A 23,240-nucleotide genomic window follows, 5' to 3' on the forward strand; every position below is an offset into this window, starting at 1 on the left:
CCCCCCGCCCGCCTGTGCCGCCGCTGCGCCTGCCGCCCGGGGCGAGCCAGCCGCCGCGCCGGCTGGAGCCCGCACCGCAGCGCTGCCGCTGTCCGCAGCGAGCCCGGGGCGAGGCGGGGCGGCGAGCTCCGAGCCCGCGGCCGCGCCAGCGGCTCGCAAACTTCCCCGGCGCCGGCGGCTCCTGCGCGTCGCGGCGCTGCGGGTCCCAGGGCCCCCCAGAGCAGCAGGTAGGGGCGTGTGTGTGTGTGTGTTCCAGAGACTGTGTGTCTGTGTTTTCTAGTGTGTGTGTGTTTGTGTTTGTGTGTTCGAGTCACTCTGTGTGTGTGTTTTCTAGTGTGTCTGTGTGTGATGTGTGTGTGTGTGTTCTAGCGACTCTGTGTGTGTGTGTGTCCCAGAGACTGTGTGTTTTCTAGTGTGTGTGTGTTTGTTTTTCCTAGTGTGTGTGTTTGTGTGTTCGAGTCACTCTGTGTGTGTGTTTTCTAGTGTGTGTGTGTGTGATGTGTGTGTGTGTGTTCTAGCGACTCTGTGTGTGTGTGTGTTCCAGAGACTGTGTGTCTGTGTTTTCTAGTGTGTGTGTGTTTGTGTTTGTGTGTTCGAGTCACTCTGTGTGTGTGTTTTCTAGTGTGTCTGTGTGTGATGTGTGTGTGTGTGTTCTAGCGACTCTGTGTGTGTGTGTGTGTCCCAGAGACTGTGTGTTTTCTAGTGTGTGTGTGTGTTTGTTTTTCCTAGTGTGTGTGTTTGTGTGTTCGAGTCACTCTGTGTGTGTGTTTTCTAGTGTGTGTGTGTGTGATGTGTGTGTGTGTGTTCTAGCGACTCTGTGTGTGTGTGTGTCCCAGAGACTGTGTGTGTGTGTGTTTTCTAGTGTGTGTGTGTTTGTTTTTGCTAGTGTGTGTGTGTTCTATTGTGTGTGTGTTTGTGTGTTCGAGTCACTCTCTGTGTGTGTTTTCGTGTGTGTGTGTGTGTGTGATGTGTGTGTGTGTTCTAGCGACTCTGTGTGTGAGTGTTTTCTCTGGGGACTGTGCACTTTCCCCCCGTGCTCCTCTTAGCTCCTCCTCGCCCAGTGTCATTGTGCAGTGCAGTTTGGTCCCCCTGGTGTGTGAGTGTGTGTGTGTGTGTGTGTTTGGTTTGTAAAGCTCACACAATGCACCACTGGACGGGGGGAGGGAGGATTTGCGAGCAGCCCTGCTCTCCGAGTCCAGCTAATTGCAGCTGGCAGAGGAGAGATTAGTGAAGTGGGGAGAGAGAAAACCCGATGGACCCAGTCAAGGGGGGGGGAGCATTTTAATGATGCTTGGCTGCTAGCAGATCTTTGTCTGAAGAGCCTGGGACTTACCAAGGAAAATGTAGGTACCGGGGTTGTGTTAAATACCTGATTCCTTTCTGTGTGGTTAGGAAGGGGGGATAGATATATACCTTCATAGGAAACCTGGATATGTTTCTTTCCCACCCCCGAAAACCTAATGAGGCTGCTGGAATCCCATAGAACTGTCGGGGTCCCCCCTGGCCTGAACTGCTGGGTCTAGAGCATTTTGATGACAGGCTCAAACTTTGCCTTCTTCCCTCCCCGCATCATCTTGTGGAAGTGAAGTCCTGGCCTTGCAGAGGGTATTGGGGGTGGGCTCGTCCATCAGGTCTGGGTGCTGAGCCCTGCTTCTTTCTGAGCTGAAGGATGTGATGCTGAATTTTCGGGAGGGAGAGGGATTCTTGAAAGTGGCTACAAATTCAGCGCAGGGTTTTGTCCTTCTCTGAGACTGAACGGTCCGTGGGGGTCTGTGAGATTGGGCCCAAGGAATGATTCAGGGATAATTTTGTTTGTAAGGGTGTGAAATTCTCTCTGTTACTATGGCCTTATGGAGCAGTTCTCAACCTGGGGGTCACAATCCCACAGGTGTCAGGGGGCCACGCCCACCCTGCTCTTCCTGCAGTGCTAAATGGGAAAAGGGGGGCGGGGTCCCAGATAGACCGCGGGTGGATGGGAGGAGGGTGATCCCTATGTGGAGAAAGGGGCCCTGGCTTGGAGATGGGTAAGAATCCCTGTCCTTGTCACTCCCAGTCTCTTCCCTTAACCTTGAGTTTCACCCGATTCTGATTTCTGCTTGGCTGGTTAGTTTCCTGTCAATTGTAGCTAAAGTGCTGTTTGATTCCATCTCTGGGTGAGTCCCAAAAGCTCACACCCTGGGGTAGGGGAAATGGAAATAAACGGCCGGTAGCCTCACCTGCCGAGGGTCTGCTGACTTATGGCTCCTGAACATTTCTCTGATCCTCCTCACGCTGGTGTTCAGTAAACCTTGAATGAGCAGAGGGCTTAGAATGAGGGGAGCGTTCTTCAGTCTGAACTTTCTAATATCCCTGGCATTGGGCAGAGACCCGTTCAATCAAAGGGAATTAGTAGCTGTGGCAGACAGAGGTGAGGATAGCTTGTGTGTGTGTATCGATCTATGCAGAGGCTCAGAGAACTACCCAAAGTAAAGGCTGGAGTTTTCAGTAGGAACCTAAGTGAATTAGGTGCATACGTTCCATGGAATTCCAATGGATAGGGAGCACCCAACTCCTTTTATGCTCCTTTGAAAATCTCACTCAATATATCTGGGCTTGATCCAACGCCCATTGAATTCAGTGAGTTTAAATCAGGCCTTTACATCCAACTAAGGTGTTCATGTCTTGTTTTATCTCAGCTGGACCATCAGAGTTTTCTCTTTTTTAATTAACCTATTGATTGATTGCAAGGTTTTCTACAGAGGATAAAAGATCCCTGATAATTCACCAGAGAGATTGAAAAAACAAAATAGACAAACTGTTCATGCGTTATCTTTGTGCTTTTGCCTTTTATAACTTCTCAAAAGGGATCCAAGACTTTAATATTAGAAGTCACGTGTTGCGAGTAATGTCTTCTATTAGAAGGAGTTTGAAGCTTTTCCAGAGTAACAGCTAGTTTGCTTTTTTACCATAACGTCACTTCCTAATGGAGTGGAAGTGTGGCCGGGCAGCCTTAGCCATGTAAAGATGGGTTAGCAAGTTTAGTGTCTGCAAACAGCTGCATCTCCATGTAGGTATTGACTTGGCTAGCTAAACGGTTCAGTGTTTCTGCAGTGAAGTCCAGTCATCCAACCCTAGAACACTGCAGTAGCTGGACAGTATTTCCCAAACCGGGCTTGCAGAAAAGGTGTGCAAAAGCCATTGAATTGCTCGTGCCAAGTCAATTTATATGGATATGAAAGGAAGAGGCCTCTCTCTCTCTCTCTCTCTCTCTCTCTCTCTGCACCCACTGAGTTTATAGAATTAGCAGCAATGTGCATTTAAAATTGTCTGTCACCAGCAGCTGTAGATCCCAGCGACTGGAGGGAGGAGTGGTGGTGGGGACTTAGGATAAAGGGAAAGGAAAATAGAAATGTCACACTCGTGTCCTCGCTGCCTCCATCATGGGCTGGGAGATGAATCAGAGCAGCGCTGGGGAAGTGGACTCCGAAACAGGTCCAGGAAGGGGGAGAATCAAATTTTGGAAAACTGTTTGATTAAATGTCGTGTTTTATCAGTATCGGTCAGTTCTGCCCGATGCAGGAAATTGTCTTTCTAGAGCAAGGGAAATCCTGCGCTGTTTTGCAGGATCTTTGAATGACACCCTTTACTTTTAATACCCTTCCTACTGGCCTGCCCCTTCCCCCAAAAAAGTGATGGTGTCTTTCCATAAATGGTCCAGATCAGCTGAGGTAAATCAGCCCTAGTTCTGATTAAATCAGTGGGCCCAGATCCCCACTTGTTACAAATCAGCATCACTCTCTTGCTGTCAGTGATGCTCTCCTGATTTAAACCAGATGAGGATCTGGCCCAGACTGATGCAGGGGTAAGGGATCAAAATCTACCCTTTTTGATTTTGTTCAGCTAAGGGACCAGTCGTGGCCTGAGAATATTTGATAACTGCTTATATGGGGATGGTGGGAGGTTTTAAAAAGCCCTGATAAGTAACGTTTGTACGGCTGCAGATCCAGGCTTCGTGACTTGTCCTCAGCAGCATTTGTTTGCTGAGAGAGGCCTTCTAATCTATTACAACTGGGGGACCAGCCTGTCACCTGGGGTGTGAAGGGAGGCTACAACCACGCGAATGGAGGCAGGCAGTATTGAACAAGAAAGCTGGGATCCTAGGGAAGGGACCGGCCCCTCCAGTGACAGCCGTGGGGTTCACCACTCGTCCCATGACAGTGCCGCGTGTCCAGCTCTTGATTTATGTAATTTGAGTATTTCCTGCAATAAAATGCATCCACTCCAAAGTCAAGTCCGAAATGCATCCAACGTTGCATCTGGATCTCAAAGTGACAGGGTCTATAAAAAGACTCTTTTGCTCCCAAATAAGCATCCCTGGCCCACTCTTCCCCCCCACCCCTGCCAATCACAGCCCCAGGGAAGTTGGTAAACTAGGAAGAGGCTTTGCAGTCTGCCCTTAAGAAGGGGTGGGATGTGTGTGTTTGTGTCGTGCTCTGTCATAGACACCCCTCTCCTAGGGAGGTGTGTCTGTATCTACAATGGAGGAGCTCTGATATATGGTCCTGATCCTGCAAGCCTTTCTTTGCTCAGCTGCCTGGCTCTGGCGGGGTGCTTGTGTGAGGGAAGGCTCCTGGCAGGGGGGAAAAGGGTTTTCAGGATCAGAACTGCTGCCTGGATCCTCTGATCTCCATGGAGGCAGGCAGGGGATTTTTTTAGAAGGACAACCTGATGCTTTGCAGTTCTGTGACTTTCACCGAGGCTGGCAAAGCGCATCCCAAAGACCACATAACAACCCCCTCCCCCCAACTCAATAAATAATAAAAGCCCCAGGCCTGGGCAGGGGGGGGGCGGCACCCGTTAGCATCAGGTGAGCAAACAGGGCAACGAGGGCAGGAGACGCGTGGCTGAAGGTCGCGCAGTGAGTCGGGGACAGAACCGGGGCAGCGAGATTCCAAATCGCCCGTTATTCCCTCTAACCCGTGTTCTCCTGCCAGCTGGGAGTAGAACCCAGGAGTCCTGACTCCACCTGCCCCACTAACCCGCCCTCCACGAAAGCTATGTGAGGAATGATACAGAAGCTAAAAGCACAGCGGAAACGCCTCCCATAGCCAATGAAAGGAAAGGGCGTGGGCTCTTTCCCTTTCAGGGTCAGGGTTGCTCTGCTCTTACCAGTTGTTGCGTGACCTTGGCCAAGCCACGTCCCTCTTTGGGCCTCAGTTTCCCCATCGGTACAATGCAAGGTAATCCCTGCCTAGCCCATGCCCAAAAGGCGCTCCCAGCTCCTTGGTGGGAAGCTGGTGTGGAAGGGCGCCCGCTAAAGCCAAGAGGCAGCACAGAGCAGCCGCTGTCTCACTCCGTTGCCTGTCCTCAGTCCCCATTTAAAGGCTCGTTAACGAGGTGCTGAGCAACGGGCCGGATCCTCCCTTGGTTTGAATGGAGCCTGAAGGGCTCAGGCACCAAGGCCCAGCCTGTGGGCCTGTGTCAGCAGCTCGGGGAGGCTCCTCCGGTATGTCTGGGGACACAGCCCCCAGCGCCGACCTCCCTTTGTTCTAAGCGCTTTGTAATTAGTAGAGTGGCCCGAGTGCAATCTGTGTCTGGAGATAGAGAAGAGAAGCGTGCTGAGCCGAGCTGGGGCCGCGTTTATACAGGGCAGGAAACCAGTGGCAGCGCCTTCACCCAGTGGGGGCTTTTCCAATTAACTTGATTGCCGAGGAGCCAAGAATTGGGTCTAAGGTGCAGAGTTTATTATATAACATGACCCAGCAGCTGCAGGACCCACAGCAGATGCATTTAACCAGCTGCTGTCTCATGGGTGTTTCAGTTGTGGAAGGCAATGCTGTGCAAAGGGTTAGAGGCCCTGGACTGGGACTCAGGAAACCTGAGTTCTGTTCCCAGCTCTGCCTCTGGTCTGGTGGGTGACCTTGGGCAAGTCACTTCCCTGCTCTGTGCCTCAGTTTCCCCTCCCACCTTTGTGTGTGTTGCCTGCAGTATAAATCTTTGGGGTGGGGACTGTCTCTCACTATGTGTCCTGATCTCAGTTGGGCCTTCTAGGTGTTACTGTAATACAAAGATAGAACAAGTGTATGGAGGGAGTGCTGTGTGTTAGGGAGAGCACACAACTGGGTGTCAGGACTCCTGGGTTCTCTTCTTGGCTTAAGGAGGGTGTGTGGCCTAGAGATTAAGGCACAGGGATGTCAGTCAGGACTCTTGGCTTCTAGGCACAGCTCAACACTTGGGCAAGTCACTTCCCTGCTCTGTGCCTCAGTTTCCCCACCTGTAAAATACAGATAGTGACTTCTGCCTAGCTCCTGTGGTGACAGGCACCATATAACTGCTGAGCACAATGATCGTCTACTATGAATAACTCCAGAGTGGCGGCCTTGTTGCAAATGCTTCCTTGCTCCATGCAGTGTATGGACCTGAGGCCCGTTGCTGAGTGGATAATCAGCTGTTCTAGCACATCAGTCAAACAGCATTTAATAAAACCCAGTCCTGAGGTGGGAACTCGGCGCCAACGCCAGACAACGTGTGGCCTACGGTAACACAAGTGTGGCTCTTTGTCTCCCTCTAGTGACTGGACCAAATAGAGCAGTTTATGAGTCAGTTACAGGCTTAAAGTGACTGCACCTGGCCCTTTAGTGCAGGCAGTCGGGGCTGGTGATTTGAGATCCAAGGTGCAATCCACACAAGCCGGGGTGTTGTTACAAGCGATAGCTTAAATGCACGATGCTGCATAACAGCAGTTGTATATGAAGGTTCCCCATGCTTTGCAGTTTGCCTGGTGATTTATGCTGAGAAGGCAAGAGAATGGCTCATACCCTTGCACATCCTGAGGGCTGTGGTTCACCACCTTACGCTGCAGGGGACACCGCCAGAACCCCGCAGTGGGTTTTCCCCCTCCGTTTGCCATCAATCCCCACCCTACAGACACATCCCTGAAAGATCAGAGAGCCGCCCTCCTACCAGCCCTGTCCCCATCCACCAGCTGTGGCCCCGACAGCCACCAGCTTGATAGGCCCCTCGTGCAGGACAGGTAACATCATGCCCTGCTGAGCTTGGCCGTGCCGGGAATAAAGAGCAGAATCTCAATGCTCCCCGCTTGCCCCTGCTGCGGCAGTACCCCGAATTCTAGAACCTGTGGCCCGAAGTAGGCAGCCCACCAGAACCATTTGGAAAGGCCGTTACCGAACGCAGTGGCCGGTGATCGTCCTGTGCAGTGGCATGGCATCGGGGTGGCTGGGAGCCCGCAGCCTTGGAGAGGGGCCGGAGCTGGGGCAAACAGCCGTCGCTCGGGAATTGTTTCCTAAGAGGCAGTGTGTGAAAGGTGCCCAATAGAAGCAGACAGCCAATTAATCTCCCCCTCATTTAGAAAACAATAAGGAACAAATAGTCCAGTGGCTGCCATCGGGTCGTGGCTGATGGCGCAGGCATGGAGCACGCCCATCCAGAAGACAAGTTGCAGGCCCACCGCGCTTAGAGAAAGCAAACCAAAAGGCAAAAAGAATTGTCAGCGGAGGAAAATGTTGCATTTGAGACTGTCCTCTGCCAGCGATCCCGTCGGCCCCCTGTATTCCTTTAGCACAGGTGCAGGTACTGGGGCACCTGCATTCTGTTCCAGCCACCGAGAGGGGAGTGGTGTTTAGTGGTTAGAACAGGGGCTTGGGAGTTAGGACTCCTGGGTTCTATTCCTGGCCCGGGGAGGGGAGGCTAATGTGTTAGAGCAGAGGGGGCAGGGCACCTAGGTTCAACTCCCAACCAGGATTCGCTGGGTGACATTGAGAGAAAAGGTGGGTGAGGGAATATCTTGGACTGGCCCAACTTCTGTTGGTGGAGGAGGGTGATACGGTTTAATTTTCTCCCCTGTTCAAACTTACCCTGGAGCGATTCTTCACCTCACAAGAAGAGGGGAGAAAATCAAATGATTCCAACCTCACTCACCAGCAGAAGCTGGTCCAATACAAGATATTCCCTCCCTGACCTTGTCTCTCTCTTACCCTGGGACCGACACGGCTACACCAACCCTGTAAACAACAAGAAGTGACCTTGAGAAGGTCGCTTCTGGCGAAGGTTTTATCCCCCAGCTGCAGCCGTTGAGAATAAGGCCTTGGTTACACTTTACAAGTTTTATTGGTATAACTATATTGGTTAGGAAGGGTTGATTGTTTTTCACCTGAAATAATTATACAGGTGAGATGTAGTTAGATTAGTGAAAAGGTACCTTACACTGATACAGCTTATTCCCCGTCCTGTATGCGAATAACTATGCTGCTGTTTGTGCATTCACACTAGGGTCTTCGTACCACTTTAGCTAGACGGCGTGCAGTGCTGTTTCTAGTGTAGACAAGGCCTGCATGTCTCTGGGTCTCTGCTGTGTCATCTGTAAAGGGGGGGAAATAGAGCTGGCTGAGAATTTTTGACCCAAACTTCTTTTTTTTTTGTTTTTTGGTGAAAGATGAAGGTATGGATCAACTGAAACGTTTCACAAATTTGCATCGAGTTTGGGGAACTGTTTTGGTTTAAAAAAAAGTCAAAATGTTTTGTTTGAACATTTTCTTAACCAAACAATTGGATTTTTTGATTCAAAAGTATCTTTAAAAACATTTTCAAAATAAAAGTAAAAGGGAAAAGAAGCTGGAAATCGAATGACATTTTTTCAACTTTTTGAATTTGACAAAAATTCCCCAAAAGTTTGGTTTGGGGTTGACCCAAAATGATTTCCCCCCCTCCCCCAAATCTGTTATTCGCCCAGCAGTAGGTGATAAAAATACCCTTAAATTGCACCTGGCACAAAGGGAGAATAATCTTGAGTTCCTGTAAGCTAGATCTTCCTTTCTCCTTTTATGGAGGACAGAAGGGATCAGCAGGATGGAGGAGTTATTTATTATTATTTATTTATTATTTTCTTGCTGACATTTTCTGTTGAAACTGAATGATTCAAGAGGTTGAAATAGGGTTTGTGATGCCAGGTTTGGACTGGACCCTCACACACCTGAGATGACATGTTCCCTGCAGACAATTTCAGTTTTGACAAAACCAAATTTTTCCTTTTGGGAAAATATGAATGCAGCTAATTCCTGCCAGCTTGGACTCTGAGCAGAGGAGTTAGGGCCTACGCTGCATCCTGGGATGGGGAATCCTGGGGTCAGAGAGCAGCCCCAGCCACCCAGGACATAGACACATGACCCCAAATTTGCAGTTTCTCATTTTCAGGTCTCATGGGAGAGTTTGCAGATTATTGGTGGGAGCTGGGTTTCAGGGAGGTACCACCCGGATGCTCATACTAATGTGAACCCAACCTCTTACCTGACTGCCCCGACAGGGCATACTCCTTCCTGTCCTCACAACTGAAGCAGTTAAATGGCCCGTCACACCCTCTCTGCTCCACATAGTTTATCAGATTTTCTCCTCTCCCCCAGTTTAGCCTGGGCACTGTCTCTGAACCTTTCTCTGGTCTCTGCTGCAGAGAAATCCCTGCGGATGCTCATGCCACCTCCCCAGCCTTGTCCTCGCACAGAGAGCACTTAGCTGTGGCAGGAGAAATGGTGTTGGCAGGGGATGGGGCAGGTTACAGGCCTCTGCGAGTGAAATTCATGCTCTGTCAGGGCCCGATCCTGCTCCTCTGAGTCACGGGGAGATGGAGCAGTTGGCCTGGAAATGGATCCAGTGATTATGGAACTGGCACTCTGCCAGGAGAGGGGCCCATTTTACATATGGGAAAACTGAGGCAAAGGGGGGTGGGGGAGGTGACTTGCCCAAAGTCACAAGAGAAGTCAGTGGCAGAGCTGGAAATAGTCCTGAACAGAGTCCTGATTCCCACCCCCCTTTTCTAACCACTAGACCACCCTCCCTCCGGGGACAGAAGCCCTCTTTCACTTGTGCTCTAACCAGTATCCTTACAGGGAAAAAAAGATATTTTCGGTTTTGATATCCATAGGTTTGAGAGAACCTTTTCAGGGATGCTGTCTGAGTTCGTGGTCCCAGCTTTGCCGGTGGGTTGTAACATTTCACGTCCTGTGTCTTTTTTTTTTTCCAAATTCCAAGCCCTGTTTTTAAACCTGGCATGTTGGAAAGTTTGACTTTTATATTTAGCCAGAGTTCCATCCCAAGCTTACTCCCCTAGCTCTGTTGCTGCCTTTGGTCCCCAGAGGTTGCGGACAATATTATTTCCGTCCAGATGTTTGTCCACTAAATCACGTGCACACTTGCGGCGATGACCCTGGAAGAGAGCTATCTGTTTCTGATGCCTGCTCTTGGCGTGTGTCATGAGGGAATAACGAGGAACGCAGCCAAACAGTTACGAAAAACCAACCCCTCAAATAATTCCCACCACACCCACAGCTGGAGGGACACTATATCAAATCTGGGCTTTGTAACAGACCCCAGCTCCTGATCCTTTCAGAAATAGGGTTCCTAATTAGGAATAATTCTATTCGTGTATTTCGTTGCTGGGCATATATTGGTTCATTTCTATAGTGACTCTGGCTCTGCGCTTTGGGCGGGGCTGTCTTTCAGTTTTGTTTGTACAGCGCTGAGCGCAATTGGATTCTGGTTCCGTGACAAATAAATAACAGCAGTATTAACAAACCTACGTAGTGAGCGAAATGTGAACTGCCCCTTTAAGAAGAGGGAGGGGGCACTTGGCAGGGGGCCTTCCTGGGGGCCGGTGTGCAGGGTGAGTGGTTGGCACGGAGCTGGGGACGAGGACTCAGTTTCGCCACTGAAGTCCACGGAGCTTTGCGGCTTTGCACCAGCTTGGGGTCTGGATGACTCAGGGGTCGGCAATGCACTACGGAGCCTTTCGCTGCAACGTCGCTGGTTCAAATCCAGGCCGGACTGGTAGGGGGCAAAAGCCATTTCCAGCTAACACCTGTTTGGGCAGCCCCTGGGTGCAGCGAGTTTGATGGGACTCAGCACACTGATGCTCTGGAAAGCTGCTGACAGGGTTAAAGAGGTCAGGCTGGGCTCACTTCTGCGCCCTGCAGGCTAGGCCTGGGTGCGGGCAGTGGTCCCTCTATCTTTGGGATGAGAGAGGATCACGCCAGGGGCCGATTTGCAGGGGGAGCTTGCGATCCATGCCACGCACTCCTGTGGCTGAACAGAAGCAGGGATGTCCATCTGGCACCTCTTCCCAGCCCCAGGGGGCTCGTGCAGCTGCCATCTCTTCATCCACTGGGGGTAACCCCAGCAAACGGAGCGAGAGCTGGTGGGGGGCTACGAGCATCGGCCAGGCAGGGTGGTCCCAAGTGATTGCTGTAAAGAAAGGGTGGAGGCTGCTCTGAACTAGGGCTCTGGGAAGGGGATTGGGGACGGGGAGACCCTGAGGGTTGAGGCAAGCGAGGAACATGTGATGGAGCAGGTGTATTAGGCTAAGGGCCAGCTAACTCCCTCGGAGCACAAGCGTGGGGATCTGAATTTGGACCAGTAAGGCCGTCTGGTCCTACAGAGCTCAATGCTGATTCCCAAGCGAGAGTGCCCTGCTGTCATCCACCGCGCCCCCTACCACTGCACTGGGGCATCGGGGTCGGCACCGGCTGAGAAGTGAGATCTACCGAGTCCCCACGCAGGACCGTGGGGGTCAATGCTGAGTCACCTGCACGCAGCCTGCGTCCCCTGCCGCTGTCTCGCACCCAGGCCTGACCCTGCTGAGCTTGGGAGGGCTGCCGGAGATCACAGCTGGAGATGAGGTCGCTGCAAAAGACACCTCTCCTGAGCAAGTGTGTTCTGCTGATTCATGAGCTGGGGACGGCAAACTGGGCCCTGGGAGGCAGAAAACAAGAGATGTTTCCTGGCACTGGATCCTCGTGGGCACGGAGCCGCCGACCGAGCCGGCTGTATCTGAACCCCTGTCCCCATGGCACCAACAAAACACCATCTCTCTCCTTGCCGCCTGTCTCTCTCTCCTTTCCATGCGGAGGGCAGAGGCTTTCTCGCTCGCCTTCCACGCTCTCCTCCTGGCCTGTGAATGTTGATGAGAGCATTGCTGGGCCTCTCCCTGGCCACAGTTCGCTCTCTGCTCTGTCTCATAGATTTTGGGGTATTTGCTTTTACACTGGCCATCCACAGGGGCAGCGGGTGCCTCTGATGAGCCGCGAGGGAGGTGACGCAAACTGGATTGAACGTCAAATGGGTTTCTTCCTTCAACAGCTGAAGTGAGGGGTCTTTGCGTCTCCCGGAGGCTAAAGAGGCCGTAAGCAGAGAAGACAGAGAGGATACCTGGGCATTCTGAGGTTCAGTGGGGGGGGGGGGGGGGCTGTAGGGGGGTGTACGCACAAATGCGTGTGAGATTGGCCCCAGGCTCATGTGTGCACGAGTGTGACCAGTGTGTGTGAGATCAGCACCAGGCTGGGGTGTGTGACCACCACTAGGTCTCTGGGACCGTGTGTGCACAGTGCTGGATTAACACAGAGGTAAACTAGGCATGTGTCTAGGTCCCAAATTTGGGTAGGATGGGGGGCAAAATATGGGGAGGGGGGTGGTTGTTTTTTAAACTGCTCCCGTATTTATTTCGGTGGTCTGCTCCCAGATCGCAGGCAGCCTGCCCTTTGTCACTGGCAAGCGCGCCCCAGAACGTCCCGAATTTCCTGTGCTCTGTAATTCAGCATGTCCAGGGGCTGTGTATGCAGGAGCATCGATTCCCCCGCGCTCTCTCCCAGTGTCAGATTCCAAGGCAGCATGACAGGGTAATTTTTGCTTGATTTCCTCCTCCCCCCCTTTTAAAGCGACTCCGCTACCCAGCCCTGTAATTACCCCGACAGTGCTGCGTGGAGGGTGGGGTTCCACTGGCAGCATTCTGGCGGCGGGTGGGGGGAGAGCAGCGTGCCGGGGGCGTGAATGCCAGGGCTGTAATTATCCCCGCCAGCCATGTCGCTCCCCCTTGGCTGGAAGGAGCTCAGTGCCTCAGAGGGCTCTGGGGGGAGCAGGACTCCTGGGGCAGCACCCCGCAGGTCTGGATGGGCGCAGAGAGACAGCAGTGTGCAGGGAGGCCCTGGCAGAGCTGACTGGTACCTTGGCTCCTTGCTGCCTGCCCACTAGGGCTAAGTGCTGGTTAAGTTGCAAGTGGGAATGAGAGAAGGGGAGAACCTACACCTGCCGTGTGAGTGTGGTTGTGAGCACCCGATCTCTGTGGGTGTGACTGTGGGCCTCTTCTACAGCAGGGGCCGTGTGCGGGACGCCTGTGATGCCCAGTTGTGTCAGTGTGAGAGGACGTGTGTGTGTCTGAGTTTGAGGGCGTGTTGCCTGCCTTGTGTCAGGTGGTGTGTGCACCGTGGCACTGCAGACTCGAGCTGGGCAACCTTTTTCGTCCGCAACTTTTCTTCCCCCCCGTGCCAAACGCAGGCTCGGCGGCACCGGAACGGTCTGTGAATTCGCCAAACGGTTTCAGTGGGAAAGAAACCTTCAAAAGGAATCCGCAGACCTCAAAACGCTGCAATTCGGTGACTCCAAAGGACTTTTCATCTCGAAGTTTCCTTTGCTGCTGTTAAAAAATGGAACCCGGTTTAAAATGCTCAGAATCAAAGCAAAGCATTTCGTTCAACCCAAAAGAATTATTCTTTTACTTTCAATCTGCCAAAACCTGTGAAACTTTCCATTCGCAGTATGACCCCAAATGATCTTTTCCGGCATTGCCAGCGAAGTGAGAAATCCGTTAGGCACACAGCACTGGTGGGAACGACGCTGGGGTATTACTCCATTCTCCTGGGGTAGGAGTTTCTGGCCCAGGGAAAGTCTGATCTTCCCCACCCTTCTGGGCCTGCCTTGCTGTCTCTGAGCCCATCTCCTGTGTTTTCACCAGCCTCCCTTCCTCCTCCACAAAGGTAGCCTGTGCTTTAATCAACTTCCCCTGTAACTGGCACCCTGTGTTTGTCTCATCCCAGGTCCTTTGGAGACACGTCTTAGGTCCGGCCTCCTCAGCCCCCCAACCCCGGGCTAGATCAGAACATTTCCACTCCTGCTGGCTCCCTTGACTTTGTTCCTGTGATCCTTGTTCATTAATTTCTGTTCAGACAAGCCGTGTCACTCTCAAAGGCCCTGGAGAAACGAGTCTCCAAGCACTGGACAGAGAGAAGATTTTGTTCCATCTGCCACTTGGAGGCAAGAAACTGGGCAGAGCCAATTACCAGGGAGCTCTTGGCTGGAGTAGTTCCATGCCAGCCAGGTGTGAAGTGCGGAAGCTCTCTGGGAATAGCCCTCCTGTCACGCTGCTGGGTCTTCTCTGCTACGCCGAGCCAGGCCTGGTCAGTAGCTGGATGGGAGACCAGCACGGAAAATACACGTGGTGCAGGAGCTCCTGGTGCTGAAGGATCACTCCTGACTTGTTGCTGTGCAGCTTCGGATGGTGCCTTTCAGATGAACCGTGCAGCCAACCCGCTGTCACGAAGGGTTCCTGCGGCTCTTGTTAAGCAGACGGTGCGCTGCGCCCTAGAGGTGGCTGCATTTCAGTGGTCGGTGGCGGGATCCCTGTGTGTCTGCTTTGGGGTGACAGCACTAGGTCAGGGCTGCTCCTACCGTGGGGTTATTCTCTGGAGACGAGTTCCTCTGCGCCGTGGTTTGTGCAGAGCTGAAAGAAGCGAAGGGCTGTATGAGGGCTAAATATTATTACTTACTCAGACTCGGATTGCTTGTTCTCTCGCTGTATCAGTCACCCTCCAGGAGCTGGGCCTGCCTCTGATGCCCCAGTCAGCACCCACCCACAGATCCACGGGTGACCAGATCCATCTCTCTCTGTGCCACTACTCACCCGCTCCAGAGTCAACAGCCCGGCGGTGCCAGCCTGCCCTCTAAACCTTCCCTGCTCCCAGCTACTGAGGTGGATTTTATGAGTGTGGCTGGGTGTCGGCGGGTGAGTTTGCACCTGCTGGATGTTTTAAAGGGCCTTGTTGCCTGTGGGCCTGGGAAATCGCACATAGGCCGCCGCTCCTCTCCCCCCCCCCCCCTTTTTTTTTTTTTTTTAGCTAGCCTGCAGCTGTTCCATGTAGCAAGGAGTTTGGTGGAGGACTTGCTTGCAGGTCGTTTCTGCGGATCTTTGTAACTCTCAGCTCTGCAGTGGGCCAGCGGAGCTGTCTGCATGCTCTGCCGAGAGCTGCCTTCTGAGATGGCATTTGCATGTTGGTGCAGAACCTATATTAGCCCCTACCAGGCCTGTCTGTCTAGCCAATCAGTGTAGATTAGGTGTCTGTACTTATCATATAACCTTAGCAGTAGAGGGATATGTTTTTTTCTATCAATACCTGAGTTTAACACGAGGCTGCAGTACACATTAGAAAATAGAGACCATATATAAAATAAAGTTGGACGACACTGTTCATCTGGTCTCTATTTTCCAGTATGCACTGCAGTTAAGTGCTACACTTGGAACTGGCCAGCTGCCCAGACACTTAGAGACAGTCTGACCCACAGTACGGTATATTTTGTACACACTTCCACACCACAAATGCCCTCCTGTAGCTCACTGTATTAGAACTGAGTTGATGAGGTCTCTCAGGAGCTGTGCGGCACACGTCTCTTCAGATAGATGAGGTACGGGAAGGAGTCCTGTGCATGGAGCACTTAGTGCCTCTGGGGGTCGGTACCTGGGACCCTCCCCTGGATTGCCCCTAAACCTCCCCCTTCCCCTTGGGATGGGAAATTATAACTTGATCAGCAGGGAGCCATGGGCCCGAGAGATGAAGTGACTGGAGAGCCAATGGCAGAGCTGGATATTGAGCCCCCATTAAAGCCCCAACCTAGCCCCTTTGCCACAAGGCCATCTTCCACCTATGTCCATGACCGCGGTATCTGAGCTCCCAGCTGCCAAGGGTGGGGCTGGCCTTGCCTTTTCTTTTTCATGGGGGTCTGTTTCTCTGCGCCGATCAGGAATTCTATGCAGTGGATCATAATCCCTGCCCCGCCCCCAGTTTTCGGCTGAAATCTCTGGAAATCCAGGGCAAATCAGAAGGATTGTTTTTGATCCTGTTGGTTTTCTTTCGCTCGTTCTCATTGTTCTTCCCAAGAGATTCTCTAAAGGAAGCAGCTCCGGCACCCGCGGAGCGTTCACTGTGAGTGAGTGGCTGTGTGTGCGTGTATGTGTGATATGTAGCTCTCTCTCTGCACGGGGAGAGGGGCTGTCTTACCTGTGTCCTCCTTCTCAACCCCAGTTCGAAGGAGGACACAGCCACCCATGGTCTTTGCGCCTAGGAGGGTCTCAGAACTCGGAGTCCCCCCACTTTTGTCTGTTGTCACACGGGGCCGTGGCTTTGATGATGCAGCCTCACCCCTCTCACCCCCTGTCCTTAGCCTCCCTGTTGAGGTTGCAAACAAGCACCTCTGTTAGGACATTGGCCTTCAAAACTCATCCCCGAGGAGCTGAAACGAGACCCTCTGATTTCTCCCCATGGCCACGAGATGGGATTGGTTTTGGAGACTGGGCTGGATTTGCTGTAGCCCACCACCAGCTGGCTTCCACCCTGCTGCACAAGCTAGTAGCATTGTCCCCCATCACCCCAAGGGTCTGCAGGCTCGTTCGGGTCTCTCGATGGGCTCTCTGAGGTGTCCCCGAGGGTCAGCCTGATCTGGACATCCTCCATAGCCAGTGGACAGCAATAGGACTCCCATTGACTTTGGTGGGCTTTGAACCCGGTGCAGAGAGAGCAGGGCTCCGTTTGGTGGGGCGATTTCTCATGGCCTGTCTCAGGTGTATCCAGGAGCAAAGCAGAGCCCCGTTGGAGGCCTCAGTGACTGCTTTAGAGGATGGGGCTTCCCACTTGCCCACGTGCTTGGAAATGAGATGAGAAGCCATCCCTCGTGGGACCTTTCCCTGTTGTACGTGGGTCAAGCAGGGGATGGATTATGGTGCTCTGCACCACGTCTGTCCCCTCTCTTTGTCTGCCCTGGAGAGCACCCCAACCCTGCTGCATTTAGGATCCGTCAGCTTTTTAGAAAGAGGGCTTTGATTTTCGAGCTCATCTTCAGTGCTTTGGGCTAGTGACCGTGCTTCGAGCCTGATCAAAAGGCTTTTCATGTGACTGCAAGAATGAGAGGGGCCATTCCACAAAGCTGGAAGGTGGCAAATTGACGTCTGGCAAAAAAAAGTGTTTTTCCATCCAGGGCACAGTGAACCCCTGGACATGGCAGCATTGAGGCCAACAACTTAGCAACACTCAGAAAAGCAAAGCAAAGAAATGTGTAGTGAGACTAGCTAGTAAAATTATGAAAGGGCTTTGGAAGGGCTAGAAACCTTCATGCTTCAGGGCATGAGCCCCAATCTCTAATAGGGGTCAGGAGGGAAATTTCCCAGGGAGCAGGTTATCCCAACAGTGCCTCCTGCAGGATTTTTCTCTCTGACCCAGTTGCTGCTGGTTAATGTAGGGGACAGGCTGGATATAGACCTGACCGGGAACGTTTTTACATCTGAAAAAGCTGATTTCTCAAAATCAAAACTGTTCACGAGAAAAGGGTAGTTTGGACGAATCTGATTGGGGAAAAAATTGGAAAAAAGTTTCAAAATAGTTGAAATTGGATGTTTGGCCATTTTCTAAGTGAATTGTTTTGGGTTTTGGTTCATAATCGCTTTTTGTTTCAAAATTTTACTTAATTTATACTTACAAGAATTCTTTTTTTTTAAGTCAAAATCAAAATTAAATGCGTAGAAATGATCAAAACAAAGCATTTTGATTGGTCCGCTCTGATTTCTTTTCTTTTCTTTTCTTTTCTTTTTTTTTTTTTTTTGATTATCAGTTTGTGAAAATGTTTGCGATTTTGACTTTGATTTTTGATTCAGGATGGGAGAAATTTTCAAAATCTCAAAAATTCTCCTGGGTTGGGAAAATAATTTCCTGCTCTACACTAGCTAGACGGGCCCACGGTCCAACCCAGTGTTGCAGTTCCTATGTTCCTGTGACTATATAGCCTTGTGTATGTACGTACACACACACCCACACACCCACACACACACCCCTACCTTTCCTCCTCTCTTCCTGCCCTGGCTCCATTGCGAGCAGAGAACCTGGAAGTCACGTTGCTTTGGACAGTGATTGTATAACAACCCCCTGCCAACTATACTAAGCCCGAACAAACTCACTTCACTGGTGACCCTGCCTCAAAGCTGGAGCACACGGGGGCTTCGCCTATCGGCCTCGCTGCACTGGCTCCAGAGTGGGAGGTGAGGTGTTATTCCAGATCTGCTGGGGGCACTCTGTTGACGTGCAGACACTTGGCTAACAGACGGAAGATTCACTCCCCAGCCCGTGCCCCGCGCCAGATGCAGGCCATTAATCAGCTCTGGGGAAAGACCTGTTCGCCAGCCAGCGCGATGGCTCCACACAGCTCAGGAAAAATCAAAGCCTCATTAGGGAGGCCCAGACAGACCTGTCCACCCCGCTCTTGCGGCTGCAGCTGTTCTCTTCCCGCTTGGCAGCAGCCTCTGAAATGCTGGGTCCCTGGACGCCAAAGCAGTGGTGGGCCGAGGAAGGGGTGTGAGGGAGGGTAGCCTGGCAGGTGTCCAGCCACTGTTCTTCATGCTGTGATTCTGCCCGTGCTCATTGCTATGCAGGGAGACCAGCGAGAGCTACTTACATTTGGGATGCTGTGTCGGTCAGTAATTTTCAATCACACCCCTGACAGCTGTTCATGATCCTGACGCCTCGGCGAGTTATTAGGGGGCGCGCTTTGTTCTGAGCGAGTGCCTCAGCTCTTGTGGATCTGCAGATATCTGCTTTATATCCACGGACCATGTTTGTGGATCGCAAATTGTATGCGGATACAGATTTCATATCTGCCTAGGGCTCTACGAGTGGGCGCTGGCTGTTAGATGAGATTTGAAACTGATCATTCAAGTCCCACGGTCGTCTTAGAGCAGCATGCCTCGGGTGGCACGTGGCCAGGGTTCATGACCAAATTTGGTCTGCTGGTTGGATCATTAGCGTCCCCGGCCCGGCCCGGTTACTGACTGGGAGGGTGATATAACCTGCTTCTGTCCAACCCCCCACCCAGGGGTGGTTTCAGCTGTACACGGAATTCTGCACTTCCTGCATTACCCTGTTGCTGTGACTTGTTATGCGGTTAGTGCACTTCGCCACAGAGGTGGCCGCATTTCCACAGTGGTCGAAGGGATCCCTGTGCAGAGCTGAAGTTTACAAAATCCTTTTGGGAACCTTTGGGATCAAAGTATTTTAACCAGCTGAGTTTGTTTGTTGTTTTTTTTTGGGCATGTTCAGAGGTGAGAGCAGGGACTGGCAGTCAGGACTCCTGGGTTCAATTCCCAGCTCTGGGAAGGGAGTGTTGTCTAGTGAGTAGATCAGGTAACCATGCCCCCTTGCATGTGTACCTGTATCCCAAGAGGCTGCTGAATTTTTCTTTTTCTTTCTTTCTTTCTTTCTTTCTTTCTTTCTTTCTTTCTTTCTTTCTTTCTTTCTTTCTTTCTTTCTCTACCTACTTTTTATAGAGTGCCCATCACCACAGCATCTGAGCTGCATTACGCCCCTCCCCATGCCTGCCTTGTCCTCTCCTCCTGGTCTACTGCCCTGGGGGTGAATTTCACCCTGCAATGGTTCCAAGGTTGGGCAGGGCCGAGCAGACAAGCTCCTCACCTCTGGGTAGGCCCTTGCAGCCCTCTCACCCAGCATGGTCCCTGCCTCTGGGCCTCCCCATCCATTTGCTAATGGAGCCTTTATCCTCACGCTTGGTTGCCATCCACAGCTCTGCATCTTGGTAATGTCAGGGGTCTCCCTGCCTTATGGGTGGGCGCCACGGCCTGCCTTCTCGCAGCTGCCAGGGAACGGGGTTCAAGAGCGGCCCAGGGGTGCAGTTTAGAGCCACACACCACTGTGTAGGTGGGCATCATGGGCCACCTCCCGATGCTTGCTCTTAGCAGTCATGGTCTGAGGTTTGAGAACAGCCCAGGGCCTGCACTCCCTTCTCTGTCCATGTGGCCCGTCTGTAATGCTAGATAAGTAGCACTTGAGGGGCCAGTTAGGGATACAGACTAATAATTATCTCAAATCCTGCTTTGTAGAATGGAGGCTGCAGGCCCCGGGGGACTCGGACTGAGAAGGGGACGAGCTCTCCCCTTCCCCCACTTGTCTCTCTGCCCCCGGGTTTGCGTCTCTCTAGCCCCATCTCCGTCTCCTTCCAGGTAAATGCGGACTCCCAGGTTCTGAACCATGCTGGATCCAAGACAGTGTTCAGCGAGCCCAACCCCTTCACCGAGATAGCCATGAACAGCTGCAAGTACAATGGAGGCGTGGTCCGACCCCTGAGCAGCCTAAGCGCCTCCCAGCGCAACCTCCATGAACTGGCGGCCGAGACCCAGCCCCTGCAGACCCTCCACAGCTCGGGCCTGGAGGTGGTGGTCTCCAAAACCGAGCAGGCCAAGGATACAAGCTTGCAGGCGGATGAGGAGTCGGCGGCGCGCTCCCGGAACCAGAAGAAGAACCAGAACATTGGGTACCGGCTGGGCCACCGGCGGGCCCTCTTCGAGAAGCGCAAACGCCTGAGCGACTACGCCTTGATCTTCGGGATGTTCGGCATCGTGGTCATGGTGACGGAGACGGAGCTCTCCTGGGGAATCTACACCAAGGTAGGGACCGTGGCTGGTCGTGAAGCCGAAAGGCCGGGGACTCGGGGGACAGACGTGCCTGGCTCAGAGAAGAGGCTGGCGCGAGCCCTGGGTACCGCATAAGTCCCCTTCACGCCCTGTGGGAGCCAGGCCTGTATGTCGCCCTTGGGAAGGAAAGGGTCCGGGAAGTCCCAGCCCTGGAGCGTAAGTGGAACTTTTATCTGGTACCTAGGTCTCACGCGGGCGGGGCCTCTGCCCAAGGTGGGCCCAGCAGGGGGCTGGAGGCCCTGTGAGTGCAAGACAGCTGTGTTCGTACAGCGCCTGGCACGCCAGGCATCCGAGTGCCACCGTAACACGCGTAAGGGATAAGGAAAGTGTGTGAGGGTGACAGAGAGAGCGGGCCTGCCAGCGGGTTTGAACGTCGGCTGGCTGTGGGGGTGCGCACACATGGGCGTGCCGGGGTGTGGGGTGGGTGCGTCTCGTCTGGGGAAAGGAGGATGCGTCCCAGAGTCTGTGTATGTGTACGTGCACCGATGTAGGGATACGTGCATGGACCCAGCTATGTGCGTGTGGACCTGTTCTCTGGGTGCATCGTGTGTGCGCCCCTCCCCATTCCTGTGTTCTGTGTTTGCACCGGCCCGGCGATGCACAAGCTGCACTGAGGATTAATGGACCCTGCTCTTTGCTGCGACGTTTGATGCTGATGGGCGCTTTGTGCTGACAGTGTGAACAGTCCTGGCTCAGCGAGATGCTTTATCATTCTTGCTCAGCTGGCTTCTCTCCAGGGCTGATGAATCATCCCCCGAACGGCAGGGGTGTGGGACCAGATAGAATCGTTCATGCAAACACCCGCCTGTCCCCTGCACGCTGCCATGCAGCTCACCTGTCCCGCACGCCCCTTGTTGACTGCACATTGGGCACGTGGGGAGAGTTTCCCTGTGACTACAGAGCCCCAGATCTTGCCGCTACAGAAGCTGGCATGCACATCTGTCACTGGATAGCCAGCAGACCTCTGTGCAAGGCCCTGGGGATCAGAACAGGTCCCCGGGCTGCTAACGTCCATGTAGCAAATGCATCCCTGGATTGAACTGATCACGTGGCGTCTGCCCCCCTCAGCCACACTGGAGGCTGCCTCTGGGATCTCCAGAAAGGAAGCCTGTTCAAGGGCTAATGCTCAGGGTTGGATTCTGGAGAGCTGGGTTCCATTCCTGGCTCCGCCCCTGACCTCCTGGGTGACATTGGGCATGTCTCAGCAGCTCTGTACCTCAGTTTCCCTGTCTGTGAAATAAATGTGGATCCTAATGCTGGAGCTGGGAGGCTTAGCGGATCATTGCTGACCATCAGTAGGGAGGGGCACAGGGTTAGTATTAACCCCTGCCTCAGGCTTCCCAGCCAACCTCTGGTGCCAGGGGGTACGTCCAGTCAGCAGCTGGGAGACGTGAACCCCAGCTCGGGTAGACATATGCTCACCAGCTCTGGTGGAGCTCGTGCGCTAAGAATAGCAACGTGGCCATGGCGGCATGAACTCGTCGCCCAAGGACAACCCCCTCCAAGGTCCTAGGTACGTAGCTGGGCAGCCAGCCTGAGCTGCTGCGCGCACCAGACCATGGCCACGCTGCTATTTGTAGCCTGCAAGCTTGATCAGGGCTACCCCGGGTGCGTCCGCGGCCCTGGGGATTCCACCTCTCAGCTGCTGCGGAGATTTGCCCCCAGAGGCCAGCAACCCAGCCTGGAGTTCAGTGCGAGTGGCTGATGGCCTACCCAAGGGATAGGCTCTCTCCTGGAGTCGGGATCCCTGCTGCATGCCCGGTGACGCCCCGCCGTCATTGGCCCATGCAAAGACGGTGAGTCCCTCCCAACAGCTTGGTACGCGCCTTTCCATAAAGATCCACGTGTGCCTATTGAATGGGCAGAGTCCAGAGCCTCCCTGCCACGGGCCGCGGTGTGACTAGCCTCAGGACCGAGGGGGAAACCGTGCCTGATGCTGCTCCTCTCTGTCTCCCTTTTAGGAGTCTTCATATTCATTTGCACTGAAATGCCTTATCAGCCTTTCAACCATGATACTTCTGGGCCTCATCATCATGTACCATGCCAGAGAAATCCAGGTGAGCCGCGCACCACAACGCATGGCCCTTCCCCTATTTCATGGGGAGGGGGTGGAGTTTGTGCCATCACCAGGCACAGCTGATGGGAGTGTGAAATCAGACAGGAACGTTCCTCTGGGAATCCCATTGCATGTGCTCAAACCAAACCCTCCCCTTTCCCTTTCTTTTACCTTAAAGAAGCCGGTGGTCCTCGTGGGAACCTGAGTTTGTCCAAACTGTGGTTCTCAACCTTTCCAGATGACTATCTCCCTTTCAGGAGTCTGATTTGTCTTGCATATCCCCAAGTTTCACCTCACTTAAAAATTACTTGCTTATCAAATCAGACGTGAAAATACACAAGTGTCACAGCACACTTCACTTTCTCATTTTTACCATATCGTTATAAATCAACTGGAATGTAAATATTGTACTTACATTTCAGTGTCATACTTGAGCCTGTTTTTCACTTTTGAACCTTCTCTGAAGCCGGAGCCCCGGCGGCAAGGCTGAAGCTTGTAATCTATCTTCGCAGAGTGCCCTGTGGCATGAGGCCCCGGGCAACTGCCCTGCTTGCTACCCCCTAACACTGGGCCTGCACTTGTGACCCCCCCTAAACCCATCCCATGACCCCCCTGGGAGTTGCATCC

The 23,240-nt window shown here is 52.8% G+C and overlaps 1 protein-coding gene across 2 annotated transcripts in view; it reads left to right on the forward strand.

Moving 5' to 3' along the window:
• Positions 1-23,240, forward strand: part of KCNN1 (potassium calcium-activated channel subfamily N member 1) — a 75,571-nt gene that overhangs the window by 24,422 nt on the left and 27,909 nt on the right. The window contains exons 1-3 of one of the 2 annotated variants that reach the window (XM_084614550.1): positions 147-227; positions 20,087-20,530; positions 22,519-22,614. In XM_084614550.1, the coding sequence (XP_084470676.1) occupies positions 20,168-20,530; positions 22,519-22,614 (459 nt within the window). In that variant the 5' untranslated portion in view covers positions 147-227; positions 20,087-20,167. Of the gene's footprint in view, positions 1-146; positions 228-20,086; positions 20,531-22,518; positions 22,615-23,240 lie in introns of those variants that run through there. The other variant, XM_084614549.1, reaches the window with a different exon arrangement.

Source organism: Lepidochelys olivacea, assembly GCF_965140295.1.
Source record: "Lepidochelys olivacea isolate rLepOli2 genome assembly, chromosome: 25".
NCBI lineage: Eukaryota > Metazoa > Chordata > Testudines > Cheloniidae > Lepidochelys > Lepidochelys olivacea.